This window comes from Natator depressus, chromosome 21, assembly GCF_965152275.1.
Source record: "Natator depressus isolate rNatDep1 chromosome 21, rNatDep2.hap1, whole genome shotgun sequence".
Classification (NCBI taxonomy): Eukaryota; Metazoa; Chordata; order Testudines; family Cheloniidae; genus Natator; species Natator depressus.
Window position 1 is genome coordinate 5002525 of NC_134254.1, and position 17980 is coordinate 5020504.

Sequence of the window (17980 nt, forward strand, 5' to 3'; positions counted from 1 at the left end):
AGTTCCACAGGTTGACTGTGCTCTGTGTGAAGAAGAACTTCCTTTTATTTTTTTTGAACCTGCTGTCCATTAATTTCATTTGGTGGCCCCTAATTCTTATATTATGGGAACAAGTATATAACTTTTCCTTATTCACTTTCTCCACACCACTCAATTTTACAGACCTCTATCATATCCCCCCTTAGTCTCCTCTTTTCCAAGCTGAAAAGTCCTAGCCTCTTTAATCTCTCCTCCTTTGGGACCCGTTCCAAACCCCTAATCATTTCAGTTGCCCTTCTCTGATCCTTTTCTAATGCGAGTATATCTTTTTTGAGATGAGAAGACCACATCTGTACGCAGTATTCAAGATGTGGGCGCACCATGGATTTATATAAGGGCAAGAAGATATTCTCCGTCTTATTCTCTATCCCTTTTTTTAATGATTCCTAACATCCCGTTTGCTTTTTTGACTGCCGCTGCACACTGCGTGGATGTCTTCAGAGAACTATCCATGATGACTCCAAGATCTTTTTCCTGATTAGTTGTAGCTAAATTAGCCCCCATCATATTGTATGTATAGTTGGGGTTATTTTTTCCAGTGTGCATTACTTTACATTTATCCACATGAAATTTCATTTGCCATTTTGTTGCCCAATCACTTAGCTTTGTGAGAGCTTTTTGAAGTTCTTCACAGTCTGCTTTGGTCTTAACTATCTTGAGCAGTTTCGTATCATCTGCAAACTTTGCCAGCCCCCTGTTTACCCCTTCCTCCAGATCATTTATGAATAAGTTGAATAGAATTGGTCCTAGGACTGACCCTTGGGGAACACCACTAGTTACCTCTCTCCGTTCTGAAAAATTACCATTGATTCCTACCCTTTGTTCCCTGTCTTTTAACCAGTTCTCTGTCCATGAAAGGATCTTCCCTCTTATCCCATGGCAACTTAATTTACGAAAGAGCCTTTGGTGAGGAACCTTGTCAAAGGCTTTCTGAAAATCTAAGTACAATCTAAGTACGTTCAAAGGAAGAGTGAAAAGCATCTGTCGTTACTGGAAGGACCGCTCATAATTGATAAAAATAGTGAAATTCAGCAGAGGAAGCAGAAGTACCACCCGCAAAAGCTGCGGTGGACCAAGAAGTTATTGAATATCATCTTCTAAATCACTTCTAGTTCCCATTTCAAGATGGGACAGACGTGAGGATCCTGAGCAGAGGAAGATAAAAGTGCTCTGCTTTCAACTTTAAGTTACAAAAATTCCCCTCAGCAGGTCCCCTCTTGCCAACCTTGGTCACTTTTCGCAGCTGCTGCACTGTGAGGAATCCTGACCCCCAAATGCATTGTGGGAAAGCAAATCCAAAATATAATTTGTGGAGAGCGGGACGAGTTCTGCTGATTTGTGTTTCCATTCACAGCTTTAGGATGCTTAGTGAGACAGACCATTGCCAGATTTCTCCCTGTCAGGAGGGCAGGGCAGGATGCAGGGGATCAGCTATCACAGGGACGAGCACACTCAAGAGATTAGGGGGTGGGCGGATATTTGTATGTTCCCCATTCACAGCTGAAAAGTGACCCCTAGATTCAAAGGACGGTTTGTTTGTTTTTTTGCATCCAGGCACATCCCTACCAGATGTTGATCGTCTCAGTTACCCTGCAGTCAACCTTGATTCACACTCACTCTGTGTGCAGGCTGGAACAGGAGGATCCCAGGTTCCTTCATCTCGGCACTGAATCTGACGGCTGCCGTTCAGGGTGTAGCCAGGATCACATTCAAACCTAACCGTGTCCCTGGGTCTGTAGACAGGTCCACGTCCAGCTACTTTTCTTCCATTCTGGATTTCTGGGGCGATGCAGAGAACCTCTGAAATTGAAAAGGTGCAGAAGGTGTCAGCCTGCCCGGCAGGCAGTGCTCTTCAGTGGGCCCTTGGTGCCTGTGCTCTGCACTGACTCCCTACAAGTTTCTGGGAAGAGAGTTTATGGTGTTGCTTTTAACCTCTCCACTGCAAACACTATCGTGCAAGCCTGCCTAAAACCACATCCCACGGGGTTCCATACTGCTCCTCTTGTGGGGAGCAGAGGCCCCAGATGGCTCCCTCTCGGTGACAAAGAGAGCAGGGCTGGCAGGAGAGCTCCTGTGAGGGGCACACAGTTTGGGATCTACTCCTTGCACTTGGTCTGAAACAGTTCAGGCTTGTTGGCCTTTCCAGTACCCACTGCAAATCTTTTCTGTTGACTGAGTGTGTAGCGAGGGGTAGGGATTGGCGACAGAGGTTTATGTGTTTCTCTCTGTGTGTGTGACGGGAGCGTAGATATTAGTTTCCAGTTTTTGTGATTCATGTCAAGAGTGCCTCGGGATTCAGACAGATGCTTTTCTCCCCAACCCCCGCAATATTTTCCTCGTGGGGGGTATATCTGTGTGCACAAGCGCAGAGTGCGCATACAATGCCTATATTTTCAAAAGCATTTATTTCACCATGTGTCTAATTAAATGGAGCTTTAATTCCCTGCTATTCATTCTGTTGCACTGGTGAGCTTGTCTTTCATCTTAAATCCTGTGATAGGAGCTTGTGCAAGGAGTAGACGCCAAACTGTGGGCCCCTCACAGGAGCTGGGTCTGTAGGCACGCTGTACCCCATTTGTTCTTCCATTCTCCACTTCTGGGCTTACGCACGTGGCTGAAAGGGAAAGCATAACAAACCCTTTAGACTCTAACGCACGTGTGGGATGAAATGGGCAGTTTACCCAATGAGCCATTGCCTTTGACAAGTCTTTTACTTCAATTTCATAAGTATTTCTACATTCTCACGTCCTCTTGTCACCTGTAGCAATTCTTTCAGCATGAACATTACCCGGCTGCACTCACAGAATCATTCACCACTGGTACGAGTGGATGCAATGCCGCTGAAGTTAAAGGAGCTCCTCTTGCCAGCAGTGACTTTGGCCCGGTGAGTCTCCCTGGAGGTTTAGTCCCCAGCTCTGGAATTTGCTGAATTGGTGGCTTGTCTCAAAGTTCTTGGGGTATCTATTTAAATCCTTTTGCGTGTCTGACGCACCGAGCGAGACAAAGGGAAGCAGCAAACAGAACAGAAACGCACCTTCACATTGAGCGTGGGGGTTGCTCCAAGCTCCAGACGCCGTACAATGAGGTGATGCCTCCCCAAGAAGGGAGTAGTCAGGATCACAACGGTAATTTACAAACATCCACCACCCAGAATTAAAATCAAGCCCCTTTAAGCATCTTATTTTGGGCAACCAAAAATCATTGGACAATTTAGGCTCCCTATTTAGTGTGTTACTTTGCAAGAGCTAACGGCCGATTGCTTTTCTGAATCTTTTACTCATTTGTAACACTCTCATCCCCACCCCATTATAGAAAAGAGCTTGACTGAAAGACCAGAGTGAGAGGGAAAATCAGAAGTGAGTTCATGATTATTCCACAGGCAGGAACTAAAGGGACATATTCCACCTCCAAAGGAAGAGTGAAAAGCGTGTGTAGTTACTGGAAGACTGCTCATAATTGATAAAAATAGTGAAATTCAGCAGAGGAAGCAGAAGTACCACCCGCAAAAGCTGCGGTGGACCAAGAAGTTATTGAATATCATCTTCTAAATCACTTCCAGTTCCCATTTCAAGATGGGACAGACATGAGGATCCTGAGCAGAAGAAGATAAAAGTGCTCTGCTTTCACCTTTATGGTACAGTAATTCCCCTCAGCAGACCCATGGCTCTTGCCAACTTGGGTCACTTCTTGCAGCTGGTGCAGTTGGAGGAATCCTGACCCCCATATGCATTGTGGGAAAGCACAAGCTTTGCAATAAAACAGAAGGGACAAAATTACTCATCTGTCATCCCCACTGCTCTCGGAGCCCTGCCAGCACCGCCCCCAACCTGGTTCATTTCTTATCCTCTACGTCTCTTCCTAACAACTGGGACGGTCCACCTCTCCCGTCAAACCAGTCTGTAAAGTCTCCTGATTTGAGGCGAGCAGCAGGCAGGACAGATCCAGACGGGGTTAGCGTTGGAGGTGCTCGCGGATCAGACAGACGGGAAACCTGTTTCTAGATGCAGAATACAAACAAATCAGAGTTTTGACACTTGCCTGGCTCACAGACTGGCAGAGGTGGATCCCACGTGTCATCAGTTTGGCACTGACTCAGACTGTGACCCTTCATGGTGTAGCCGGGATCGCACTCAAAGGTAACACTGTCATTATATACATAGACATGTCTATCACCAGATACTCTTCTTCCATTCTGGATTTGTGGGGCTGGGCATCTAACCTCTGAAAAAGAAACGCTTTAGCTGAAACACAGGGCCAGAGAGGAAGAAAAACATCTCCGCAGCCTTCGCAGCTCTCAAGCCTTTTTTACACTTCCAATATTTTCCATGTAACTTGTTTCACTAGCCCATGTGTTCTCAAGCTTCATTACACCACAACCCCCTTCTGACAACAAAAATTAGCACACGACCCGGGAGCGGAGGAAGAAAGACTGAGCCAGCCTAAGCCCTGCCGTCCCGGGCAGGGTGGCCAAAGCCAAAGCATGAGCCCCTGTGCCCCAGGCGGGGGAGCCATAGCCCAAGAGCTTCAGCCCCAGTTAGGGAACCTGTGACCTGAGCCCAGCCACCCAGGCCACCCTCGGGCTTAGGCCATGGGCGGTGGGACTCGGGCTTTGGCTTCGGCCCCAGGCAGCGGGGCTCGGGCTTCAATCTCAGGCCCCAGCAAGTAAAGCCAGATCTAGTGACCCCATTAATACGGGGCCGCAACCCATTTTGGGGTCCTGACTTACAGTTTTTGAGAACCGCTGCACTCGTCTATGTTATTCCTACTTGAAAATACAGATTGTTGTGGGAAATGTGGAGGGCCACCCTGAGAGGAGGAGATGGAGATACACTGGTAACAGCTTAGGTCCCTTCATAGCAACTTCGCAAGGGTAATCTCCTCAAGGAGTGTCCTGTGTACCAATCTCCAAGTCATGGGAGCACCCCCAGGGTAAAGCCAAGGAGCTCAGTCCTACAAGGAACCAAGGGGCCTTCACAGCCATTGACCTCAGACATTGAGGGAGCTCAGCAATCTGCACAGTCAAGCCCGAGATGTTTCAGGAAGCTGGTGGTCCCAGCAACGTACCCTCTCTTCATTACCGTTAGTAGTGCCAGGTCTTTCAGCTTGCCTACCAAACTCCTCCAAATATAAAATTCCACAAGTCTGGCTTATCTTTATCCCAAGGGCATTAGTAATAAGAGGTCAAGTGCTTGGGACTGACACAGCTTTACTCCACCCCATTATCCACTGCACCAGCAAGCCTGTGTCCTTCACTCATAGCGGGGTAGACTTTGCATCCACACTGAAGGAATTACTACTAAACGCTATGCACGCTCCGCATACAGAGGTCTCGCAGGATTAATTCTTTTTAAGGAAGATTTTCCTGATGTGCATTCAGTTGTCCCTTCAAATGCCAAGAATAGAAATCCCCATACTAATGGGAAACAGAGCGCTACCATAACATCCCCCACTTTCATTCCCTTGTGGCTGGGATCAAAGATCTTTAACAACCTTAACAGAAGTTATGACCCTACATGGGCTGAACACAGAGCTCCTCTATGGGTGCATCCGGTGGCACCAGTTTCTATCTCAAATCTTTAACCCTGCTCCAGAGCTATTCAGTCTCCAACATGAATCCTGGAAAATCTTGTGGAGATGTTGCCACGGGCAGGCACACTAAGTGCAGGGATTTAACTGGAGTCTCACATTTGTGGGTTTGTCTAGACCTGAACTTTCTATACATGAAACAGCAGAGCTGGCAGGAGTTTTTCACCTCCACAAACCCTACCTCCACACCGAGGGGGACGTGCACTCCACACGCCGTTTAGCCCGTCCTTGGTTGTGCAGTGAATAGAGGCCTCTCCAGCGAGCAAGTAACCATTTTCACATTTGTAGGTTACAGCTGACCCAAAAGAGAAGTTTTTTGTGAACTCGCCAGTGTGCCTTCCATTGGGGATGTCTGGAGGCGGAAGGCACGGAATACCTGGAGACACACAGGAGGAGTGTATTTTAGAATCAATACTGGTAGAGAAGCAGCTCCAGTTACTTGATCTGCTAAAGAAATTTAGGAGCCCTAACTATGAAACCACTGGAACGAGCAAGGCCGACAGGTAATGCGCAACGGGTAATTATACCCAATTCTCTTTCGCACTGATGGTCTGTAAACTGTGAAAGAGACTGACTAGGATGGTGTCTTAATGATCTACACCTTCCTTCATATGGACTGTTTTAAGACCAACCTGTTGAATCCCTACCAGGTGTTGAAAAACGCATGATTTTCCTGCTGCACCATAAGCTGGTGAGCACGCCAGGGCAGGCGAACGCCTTAAAGCACAGGTAATGAGCTTCGTGTCTGGTTTTGGATGAATATAAGTGGGTATCAGGTAAACCTGTTGTGCTATTCAGAAATCCAGAAGGGCCAATAACCACCTTGGTGGGGCATTTTTGCCATACCAAGCTGAATGCCTTTTGTTATTACTCAGTTATCAAAGAAAGACCAAATTCTGATTGTCAGGAAGTTAACACAAACATTTCTCTCTAAGGTGCAACCTCCCTTCAATATGGTCTTGTTCTTAAGATACTGGCATTGGACTCAGGAGACCTGGGTTCAATTTTTGACTGGCTACTGACTGATTCCCTAAACGATATGTCACATAATCACTCTGTGCCTCAGGTGAGACTTTCCGGGGTGGGGATCATAATTCTTCCATATCTGTTTATTCACATTTCTGGGGGGGGGGGGGGCACCTAAGCACTTCGACAGACAGTTGTGACCTACTTACGCTCACAAATGGGAACATCATCACTCCATGCAACACGCATGCCAGAAATGTCACATCGTCTGTAAGGCCGTCCAATCAACCGGTGCCTGGAGTTAGGCAGAGGGGGTTATCAGTTCTTATCTATTTCTTTGGCGTTTGAACTTTCCTGTGAAGCTCAGTTCTTCTGGGAAGCTCTTCTCCCCAGCCACAGCAGGTGGGGACCAACACCACTGACCTCTGAGTGGCCATCACAGGAGAAATGCTCCTTGCCAGAGCCGAACTCCCCAGCCTCTTGTAGAATTAATCTCTGGTACAGAAGCCTATGTCGGACCAATGAGCTGCTATTTTGTGAGACAGGGGATCCAAATGTCCTCCTGGTTCCCTCAAGTCCTACTCACCACATCAGATGGATCATTCCCCACCACTGAACCACAAGCCAAACGCAAACTAGGAACAGCACTACAGCATTTCCCCCTGGCATTTTCAGGCAGGTTGCCAAGAGGGGTTTTGATTTTCTCATGATGGTTGAGATACATTTCCGTGGGTGTGGGCCAGGCAGACCCAGCTGGGGTCTGGCTAGCTTGAGATTCATAAACTAAGTCAATCAAGACTGTTGTAATGCATGCAGGAGTAACACCCCACCCCAGCAGAGAGATCCAAAACACAGACGCTATACAGCAAACCTCAGCTGAGCTGGCTCTGGAGTTCAGCAGCCAGCTGTCGTTACAGGCAGCGTCTGTGAAATGGGACTTCCTGTGGTCACAGGTTCTTCCCTTTCGCCCTCACATAGGACACGCTCTACAAGGTCACAAGCCAGCACTACAGCTGCACACCTCTGTTTCTCAGACCCCTGAAGCACAGTCCTCATCTTCAAATGGAGAGGGCATATGACGCCCTCTTCTGCCACCGTATCCCCAGCATTCTCACTCGGGCACCTTCCCCAGCAGGGTTTCCCTTTGGAGACACCTCATCAGTCTGGCAGGTGGGCAGTTAGTCAGTGAAAACCCTTCCACCCAACTCCGTACGGGAAAACAGCCATTTCCAATGATTCCGAAGAAGAACTATTCCCATGTCCAAGCAGGGGTAAAATCCAAGAGATTCCAAGGTTTGCCCTGGTCACTTGGATCCTACTCTCCACAGGAGACATCTGTGCTCAGCCAGCACGTGCAGGCAGAGCATTCAGCTGGCCAAAACTGCAACTAAAGTTTGTACAATCAATGGCAGAGCATGAATGAAGAAAAGAGGGAGACTTATTCCAATCCGTCTTTCCTCGCATATAAAAGTTATATTGATTGAGCCAAGAAGATGGAGGGCTGCTTTAGTATGGAAGAGTAAACTGCTTTCAGGAGTTGGGAGAATATGAGGATATCCATTTGTGTTCCACAGCTGTAAGCAAAGCACAAGTAGTCAGCTCAGGCAGTCTGAAACTTACCCTTCTTCACATGTGAAGTTGACGGTTGACCCAAAATGGATATCTGTTACAATAACTCTGCCGTTCTCCGGCTCTCCTGGATGACCACACGATTTCTCTGGTGGAGAACAAGGCTCGGATTAGGCTTCTCTCTTTCAATGCAACAGTTATCGCCAGGAACTGTCCATATTTAACACTCCCCATAAAGATGGCATTTAAAAGGGCCCAGAATAGGCACAGCGAGAGAGCTTTACTAGTCACTATTAACTATTTAAAGATACGTAACATTTTGCAGAGTGGACACAACTTAGTGCCTCGAAGACCTTTATTGAACAATAGAAACAAAATTCATTATGATATTCACTTTTACAGAACTCGAATGCTTCTGACCACGTTCGATTTTCAAGGCATGTAACAGTGGATTGCATATGCGGGTGTCTACTGTATCCAGGCCGGCAAGTATAGTTTATAGTCTTCCCAACAGGAAAGGAAGACTGATTTTTATACTCGCTCTTCAGCTCAGCAAAGCTTAACCTCGTTGGGACTCCACAGCCCTCTAGGAGGAAAGGAAATACATATGAGAAAAAAAGAACCATATCTACTCTGCTGGCATGTACCACGTCAGGTGCAGGTAGATACAACAACAGTTACAGAGAAACAGCTGCAGATCTGCTTTATAAATATTCTTCCAGGTGTTACACTAGGACTGAAGCCGAGGGAAGAAGAACGATGAGACAAAGGTGCTAATGCAACAAAATCCATAGCTGGACACTGAACCTAAAACAACACACACTGGGCCAAACTCACTGCTGGCACAAGAACCTCTATTTCCTAATCAACTAAAACAACACGTACACCTGCCCTGTTTACCTCAGGTCCTAATATCCATCCTTGGGCTGCCCTACTCCCAGGACGCTAAAATGTGCCATTTTTCAGAAGTACTGTCAGCGAAAGACGAAAGGGTCCCAATCGTGGCTTCTGGCCTGAAAGCATAGGACTCTATAGGTTCAGCAATGCCCAACGGAATTAATACCCACATAGAGCATCATCTGTTAAAGGGCCCAAGCCCTTCACAAACTGATACGACATCCCATTGACTCAAGACACTTAAGTTCTCCCTTACTCTCATCTAGCGGCTGAGGCGATAGGACGAGCACACCTCACCGACGGCAGACGTGGGAACATAAATAACCACTCCTCGCGCTGCCTCAACCGTGAGCGCTGACCTCTCATTGTATCTAGCAGTGTGTACACACCCAGATTCGCACCTTGGGAGATTCAGACTGTTCTGGGGAACGCACTCTCTGCCACTTCCTTCGTTTACATTTTCAAATTCAATTGTCTCATAAGAATATATTTGCATTTGTAATAACAGCAAGTGTCTGGGTTCACACCATTAGTGAAACCACTGCAACATCGATGGGTGGACATGCCCTAAGAGTCTGCGTGGGAGTTTGTCTACAGAGTCATTTCTTTTGCAGAGCCTTTAACTTCATTTTCGGGAGTATTTCTACACTATTCCATCTTCCTCCTGACACTTTTATAAATCCTTTCAACTGTAATCTTGTCCGGCAGCACTCAGAGAGCCACGCTTCCACCGGCATCGGTGTGCAAGTTCCACCAAAGTCAACTGAGCTTCTTGTGCCGGCAGTGATTATAGCCCTGTGTGTCTCCCTGGGGAATCTATTAACTTAGGCTTGAATAAAGACTGGGAGTGGATGGGTCATTCCACAAAGCAAAACTGTTTCCCCATGTTTATTCCCCTCCCTCCCCCATGACTGTTCCTCAGATGTTCTTGTCAACTGCTGGAAATGGCCCACCTTGATTATCACTGCAATATGTTTCCCTCCCCGCCCCGTCGCTCTCCTGCTGGTAATAGCTCACCTTACCTGATCACTCTCGTTACAGTGTGTATGGTAACACCCATTGTTTCATGTTCTCTATGTATATAGATCTCCCCGCTGTATTTTCCACTGAATGCATCCGATGAAGTGAGCTGTAGCTCACAAAAGCTTATGCTCAAATAAATTTGTTAGTCTCTAAGGTGCCACAAGTCCTCCTGTTCTTTTTGCGGATACAGACTAACACAGCTGCTACTCTGAAACCTATTCCCAGCTGTGAATTTTGTTGCATTAGCTGGTGTGTCTGAACATTCTTTCTCTCGCTATCAATCCTGTTGGGTTACTGACAAAAGGAAGAAGCCAACCGAAAATCCATTCACCTTCACATAGAGGAGAAGGGTGGCTCCAAGTTCCAGATGTGGTACAATAGATCGAAGCCTCTCCACGGAGGGCGTAGCCGGGGTCACAGCTGTAGTTCACATATGCTCCACTGGGGAAAACTGCCAGTGGCTTGCCATTGTGCTTCCCTTTGACGATGACCGGAGGTGGGGGACATAGCAACACTAACGGGGGGAGAGGGGATGAAGAATATTTCAGTGAAAAAAATCTGAACCCTGTTCAAGAAGAGCATAAAATAGGCTGGTCTCCAGGAGGGGGGAAAGCCCAGGATGCCTGTGTTGTGTCAAACCCTGCATCGCAGTGGTGATGCAACACATTCAAAAAAGATTAAATATCACCGACCTCGATTCCCCTTCACCCCGGAACTCAGATTTTCCCAGTCTGCTACTTTTCGGTCCCTAGAAATCGCCCTTCACTCCCTTAAGAATCCAAAATATAATTTGTGGAGAGCGGGACGAGTTCTGCTGATTTGTGTTTCCATTCACAGCTTTAGGATGCTCAGTGAGATAGACCATTGCCAGATCTCTGCCTGTCAGGAGGGCAGGGCAGGATGCAGGGGATCAGCTATCACAGGGACGAGCACAGTCAAAAGATTAGAGGGTGGGCGGATATTTGTATGTTCCCCATTCACAGCTGAAAAGGGACCCCTGGATTCAAAGGACGTTTATTTTTTTGCGTCCAGGCACGTCCCTACCAGATGTTGATCATCTCAGTTACCCTGCAGTCAACCTTGATTCACACTTACCTTGTGTGCAGGCTGGAACAGGAGGATCCCAGGTTCCTTCATCTCGGCACTGAATCTGACGGCTGCCGTTCAGGGTGTAGCCAGGATCACATTCAAACCTAACAGTGTCCCTGGGTCTGTAGACAGGTCCATGTCCAGCTACTTTTCTTCCATTCTGGATTGCTGGGGCGATGCAGAGAACCTCTGAAATTGAAAAGGTGCAGAAGGCGTCAGCCTGCCCGGCAAGCAGTGCTGTTCGGTGGGCCCTTGGTGCCTGTGCTCTGCACTGACTCCCTACCAGTTTATGGGAAGAGAGTTTATGGTGTTGCTTTTAACCTCTCCACTGCAAACACTATCGTGCAAGCCTGCCTAAAACCACATCCCATGGGGTTCCATACTGCTCCTCTTGTGGGGAGCAGAGGCCCCAGATGGCTCCCTCTCAGTGACAAAGAGAGCAAGGCTGGCAGGAGAGCTCCTGTGAGGGGCCCACAGTTTGGGATCTACTCCTTGCACTTGGTCTGAAACAGTTCAGGCTTGTTGGCCTTTCCAGTACCCACTGCAAATCTTTTCTGTTGACTGAGTGTGTAGCGAGGGGTAGGGATTGGCGACAGAGGTTTATGTGTTTCTCTCTGTGTGTGTGACGGGAGCGTAGATATTAGTTTCCAGTTTTTGTGATTCATGTCAAGAGTGCCTCGGGATTCAGACAGATGCTTTTCCCCCCCAACCCCCGCAATATTTTCCTCATGGGGGGTATATCTGTGTGCACAAGCGCAGAGTGCGCATACAATGCCTATATTTTCAAAAGCATTTATTTCACCATGTGTCTAATTAAATGGAGCTTTAATTCCCTGCTATTCATTCTGTTGCACTGGTGAGCTTGTCTTTCATCTTAAATCCTGTGATAGGAGCTTGTGCAAGGAGTAGACGCCAAACTGTGGGCCCCTCACAGGAGCTGGGTCTGTAGGCACGCTGTACCCCATTTGTTCTTCCATTCTCCACTTCTGGGCTTACGCACGTGGCTGAAAGGGAAAGCATAACAAACCCTTTAGTCTCTAACGCACGTGTGGGATGAAATGGGCAGCTTACCCACTGAGCCATTGCCTTTGACAAGTCTTTTACTTCAATTTCATAAGTATTTCTACATTCTCACGTCCTCTTGTCACCTGTAGCAATTCTTTCAGCATGAACATTACCCGGCTGCACTCACAGAATCATTCACCACTGGTACGATTGGATGCAATGCCGCTGAAGTTAAAGGAGCTCCTCTTGCCAGCAGTGACTTTGGCCCGGTGAGTCTCCCTGGAGGTTTAGTCCCCAGCTGTGGAATTTGCTGAATTGGTGGCTTGTCTCAAAGTTCTTGGGGTATCTATTTAAATCCTTTTGCGTGTCTGACGCACCGAGGGAGACAAAGGGAAGCAGCAAACAGAACAGAAACGCACCTTCACATTGAGCGTGGGGGTTGCTCCAAGCTCCAGACGCCGTACAATGAAGTGATGCCTCCCCAAGAAGGGAGTAGTCAGGATCACAGTGGTAATGTATGGACACTCATCACCCAGAATTAAAATCAAGCCCCTTTAAGCATCTTATTTTGGACAACCAAAAATCATTGGACAATTTAGGCTCCCTATTTAGTGTGTTACATTGCAAGAGCTAACGGCCGATTGCCTTTCTGAATCTTTTACTCATTTGTAACACTCTCATCCCCACCCCATTATAGAAAAGAGCTTGACTGAAAGACCAGAGTGAGAGGGAAAATCAGAAGTGAGTTCATGATTATTCCACAGGCAGGAACTAGAGGGACATATTCCACCTCCAAAGGAAGAGTGAAAAGCGTGTGTAGTTACTGGAAGGACTGCTCATAATTGATAAAAATAGTGAAATTCAGCAGAGGAAGCAGAAGTACCACCCGCAAAAGCTGCGGTGGACCAAGAAGTTATTGAATATCATCTTCTAAATCACTTCCAGTTCCCATTTCAAGATGGGACAGACATGAGGATCCTGAGCAGAAGAAGATAAAAGTGCTCTGCTTTCACCTTCATTGTAGAGTAATTCCCCTCAGCAGACCCATGGCTCTTGCCAACTTGAGTCACTTCTCCCAGCTGGTGCAGTTGGAGGAATCCTGACCCCCAAATGCATTGTGGGAAAGCACAAGCTTTGCAATAAAACAGAAGGGACAAAATTACTCATCTGTCATCCCCACTGCTCTCGGAGCCCTGCCAGCACCGCCCCCAACCTGGTTCATTTCTTATCCTCTACGTCTCTTCCTAACAACTGGGACGGTCCACCTCTCCCGTCAAACCAGTCTGTAAAGTCTCCTGATTTGAGGCGAGCAGCAGGCAGGACAGATCCAGACGGGGTTAGCGTTAGAGGTGCTCGCGGATCAGACAGACGGGAAACCTGTTTCTAGATGCAGAATACAAACAAATCAGAGTTTTGACACTTGCCTGGCTCACAGACTGGCAGAGGTGGATCCCACGTGTCATCAGTTTGGCACTGACTCAGACTGTGACCCTTCATGGTGTAGCCGGGATCGCACTCAAAGGTAACACTGTCATTATATACATAGACATGTCTATCACCAGATACTCTTCTTCCATTCTGGATTTGTGGGGCTGGGCATCTAACCTCTGAAAAAGAAACGCTTTAGCTGAAACACAGGGCCAGAGAGGAAGAAAAACATCTCCGCAGCCTTCGCAGCTCTCAAGCCTTTTTTACACTTTCAGTATTTTCCATGTAACTTGTTTCACTAGCCCATGTGTTCTCAAGCTTCATTACACCACAACCCCCTTCTGACAACAAAAATTAGCACACGACCTGGGAGCGGGGGAAGAAAGACTGAGCCAGCCTAAGCCCTGCCGTCCCGGGCAGGGTGGCCAAAGCCAAAGCATGAGCCCCTGTTCCCCAGGCGGGGGAGCCATAGCCCAAGAGCTTCAGCCCCAGTTAGGGAACCTGTGACCTGAGCCCAGCCACCCAGGCCACCCTCGGGCTTAGGCCATGGGCGGTGGGACTCGGGCTTTGGCTTCGGCCCCAGGCAGCGGGGCTCGGGCTTCAATCTCAGGCCCCAGCAAGTAAAGCCAGATCTAGTGACCCCATTAATACGGGGCCGCAACCCATTTTGGGGTCCTGACTTACAGTTTTTGAGAACCGCTGCACTCGTCTATGTTATTCCTACTTGAAAATACAGATTGTTGTGGGAAATGTGGAGGGCCACCCTGAGAGGAGGAGATGGAGATACACTGGTAACAGCTTAGGTCCCTTCATAGCAACTTCGCAAGGATAATCTCCTCAAGGAGTGTCCTGTGTACCAATCTCCAAGTCATGGGAGCACCCCCAGGGTAAAGCCAAGGAGCTCAGTCCTACAAGGAACCAAGGGGCCTTCACAGCCATTGACCTCAGACATTGAGGGAGCTCAGCAATCTGCACAGTCAAGCCCGAGATGCTTCAGGAAGCTGGTGGTCCCAGCAACGTACCCTCTCTTCATTACCGTTAGAAGTGCCAGGTCTTTCAGCTTGCCTACCAAACTCCTCCAAATATAAAATTCCACAAGTCTGGCTTATCTTTATCCCAAGGGCATTAGTAATAAGAGGTCAAGTGCTTGGGACTGACACAGCTTTACTCCACCCCATTATCCACTGCACCAGCAAGCCTGTGTCCTTCACTCATAGCGGGGTAGACTTTGCATCCACACTGAAGGAATTACTACTAAACGCTATGCACGCTCCGCATACAGAGGTCTCGCAGGATTAATTCTTTTTAAGGAAGATTTTCCTGATGTGCATTCAGTTGTCCCTTCAAATGCCAAGAATAGAAATCCCCATACTAATGGGAAACAGAGCGCTACCATAACATCCCCCACTTTCATTCCCTTGTGGCTGGGATCAAAGATCTTTAACAACCTTAACAGAAGTTATGACCCTACATGGGCTGAACACAGAGCTCCTCTATGGGTGCATCCGGTGGCACCAGTTTCTATCTCAAATCTTTAACCCTGCTCCAGAGCTATTCAGTCTCCAACATGAATCCTGGAAAATCTTGTGGAGATGTTGCCACGGGCAGGCACACTAAGTGCAGGGATTTAACTGGAGTCTCACATTTGTGGGTTTGTCTAGACCTGAACTTTCTATACATGAAACAGCAGAGCTGGCAGGAGTTTTTCACCTCCACAAACCCTACCTCCACACCGAGGGGGACGTGCACTCCACACGCCGTTTAGCCCGTCCTTGGTTGTGCAGTGAATAGAGGCCTCTCCAGCGAGCAAGTAACCATTTTCACATTTGTAGGTTACAGCTGACCCAAAAGAGAAGTTTTTTGTGAACTCGCCAGTGTGCCTTCCATTGGGGATGTCTGGAGGCGGAAGGCACGGAATACCTGGAGACACACAGGAGGAGTGTATTTTAGAATCAATACTGGTAGAGAAGCAGCTCCAGTTACTTGATCTGCTAAAGAAATTTAGGAGCCCTAACTATGAAACCACTGGAACGAGCAAGGCCGACAGGTAATGCGCAACGGGTAATTATACCCAATTCTCTTTCGCACTGATGGTCTGTAAACTGTGAAAGAGACTGACTAGGATGGTGTCTTAATGATCTACACCTTCCTTCATATGGACTGTTTTAAGACCAACCTGTTGAATCCCTACCAGGTGTTGAAAAACGCATGATTTTCCTGCTGCACCATAAGCTGGTGAGCACGCCAGGGCAGGCGAACGCCTTAAAGCACAGGTAATGAGCTTCGTGTCTGGTTTTGGATGAATATAAGTGGGTATCAGGTAAACCTGTTGTGCTATTCAGAAATCCAGAAGGGCCAATAACCACCTTGGTGGGGCATTTTTGCCATACCAAGCTGAATGCCTTTTGTTATTACTCAGTTATCAAAGAAAGACCAAATTCTGATTGTCAGGAAGTTAACACAAACATTTCTCTCTAAGGTGCAACCTCCCTTCAATATGGTCTTGTTCTTAAGATACTGGCATTGGACTCAGGAGACCTGGGTTCAATTTTTGACTGGCTACTGACTGATTCCCTAAACGATATGTCACATAATCACTCTGTGCCTCAGGTGAGACTTTCCGGGGTGGGGATCATAATTCTTCCATATCTGTTTATTCACATTTCTGGGGGGGGGGGGGGCACCTAAGCACTTCGACAGACAGTTGTGACCTACTTACGCTCACAAATGGGAACATCATCACTCCATGCAACACGCATGCCAGAAATGTCACATCGTCTGTAAGGCCGTCCAATCAACCGGTGCCTGGAGTTAGGCAGAGGGGGTTATCAGTTCTTATCTATTTCTTTGGCGTTTGAACTTTCCTGTGAAGCTCAGTTCTTCTGGGAAGCTCTTCTCCCCAGCCACAGCAGGTGGGGACCAACACCACTGACCTCTGAGTGGCCATCACAGGAGAAATGCTCCTTGCCAGAGCCGAACTCCCCAGCCTCTTGTAGAATTAATCTCTGGTACAGAAGCCTATGTCGGACCAATGAGCTGCTATTTTGTGAGACAGGGGATCCAAATGTCCTCCTGGTTCCCTCAAGTCCTACTCACCACATCAGATGGATCATTCCCCACCACTGAACCACAAGCCAAACGCAAACTAGGAACAGCACTACAGCATTTCCCCCTGGCATTTTCAGGCAGGTTGCCAAGAGGGGTTTTGATTTTCTCATGATGGTTGAGATACATTTCCGTGGGTGTGGGCCAGGCAGACCCAGCTGGGGTCTGGCTAGCTTGAGATTCATAAACTAAGTCAATCAAGACTGTTGTAATGCATGCAGGAGTAACACCCCACCCCAGCAGAGAGATCCAAAACACAGACGCTATACAGCAAACCTCAGCTGAGCTGGCTCTGGAGTTCAGCAGCCAGCTGTCGTTACAGGCAGCGTCTGTGAAATGGGACTTCCTGTGGTCACAGGTTCTTCCCTTTCGCCCTCACATAGGACACGCTCTACAAGGTCACAAGCCAGCACTACAGCTGCACACCTCTGTTTCTCAGACCCCTGAAGCACAGTCCTCATCTTCAAATGGAGAGGGCATATGACGCCCTCTTCTGCCACCGTATCCCCAGCATTCTCACTCGGGCACCTTCCCCAGCAGGGTTTCCCTTTGGAGACACCTCATCAGTCTGGCAGGTGGGCAGTTAGTCAGTGAAAACCCTTCCACCCAACTCCGTACGGGAAAACAGCCATTTCCAATGATTCCGAAGAAGAACTATTCCCATGTCCAAGCAGGGGTAAAATCCAAGAGATTCCAAGGTTTGCCCTGGTCACTTGGATCCTACTCTCCACAGGAGACATCTGTGCTCAGCCAGCACGTGCAGGCAGAGCATTCAGCTGGCCAAAACTGCAACTAAAGTTTGTACAATCAATGGCAGAGCATGAATGAAGAAAAGAGGGAGACTTATTCCAATCCGTCTTTCCTCGCATATAAAAGTTATATTGATTGAGCCAAGAAGATGGAGGGCTGCTTTAGTATGGAAGAGTAAACTGCTTTTAGGAGTTGGGAGAATATGAGGATATCCATTTGTGTTCCACAGCTGTAAGCAAAGCACAAGTAGTCAGCTCAGGCAGTCTGAAACTTACCCTTCTTCACATGTGAAGTTGACGGTTGACCCAAAATGGATATCTGTTACAATAACTCTGCCGTTCTCCGGCTCTCCTGGATGACCACACGATTTCTCTGGTGGAGAACAAGGCTCGGATTAGGCTTCTCTCTTTCAATGCAACAGTTATCGCCAGGAACTGTCCATATTTAACACTCCCCATAAAGATGGCATTTAAAAGGGCCCAGAATAGGCACAGCGAGAGAGCTTTACTAGTCACTATTAACT

General features: G+C 47.7%; 1 protein-coding gene and 1 long non-coding RNA gene across 2 annotated transcripts in view; one reads left to right on the forward strand and one right to left on the reverse strand.

Annotated features, from left to right (window-relative positions):
- Nucleotides 1–17980, forward strand: part of LOC141975653 (uncharacterized) — a 75611-nt gene that overhangs the window by 22305 nt on the left and 35326 nt on the right. The window lies entirely within an intron of this gene.
- CR1 (complement C3b/C4b receptor 1 (Knops blood group)) overlaps nucleotides 1–17980 on the reverse strand; it is a 52394-nt gene that overhangs the window by 13332 nt on the left and 21082 nt on the right. Inside the window, exons 16-27 of the mRNA XM_074936299.1 lie at nucleotides 17733–17829; nucleotides 16322–16407; nucleotides 15328–15522; nucleotides 13599–13781; nucleotides 11176–11358; nucleotides 10412–10594; nucleotides 8555–8746; nucleotides 8212–8308; nucleotides 6801–6886; nucleotides 5807–6001; nucleotides 4078–4260; nucleotides 1659–1839 (exon numbers count right to left, since the gene is read on the reverse strand). Coding sequence (XP_074792400.1) covers nucleotides 1659–1839; nucleotides 4078–4260; nucleotides 5807–6001; nucleotides 6801–6886; nucleotides 8212–8308; nucleotides 8555–8746; nucleotides 10412–10594; nucleotides 11176–11358; nucleotides 13599–13781; nucleotides 15328–15522; nucleotides 16322–16407; nucleotides 17733–17829 — 1861 coding nt within the window. The remainder of the gene's footprint in view (nucleotides 1–1658; nucleotides 1840–4077; nucleotides 4261–5806; nucleotides 6002–6800; nucleotides 6887–8211; nucleotides 8309–8554; nucleotides 8747–10411; nucleotides 10595–11175; nucleotides 11359–13598; nucleotides 13782–15327; nucleotides 15523–16321; nucleotides 16408–17732; nucleotides 17830–17980) is intronic.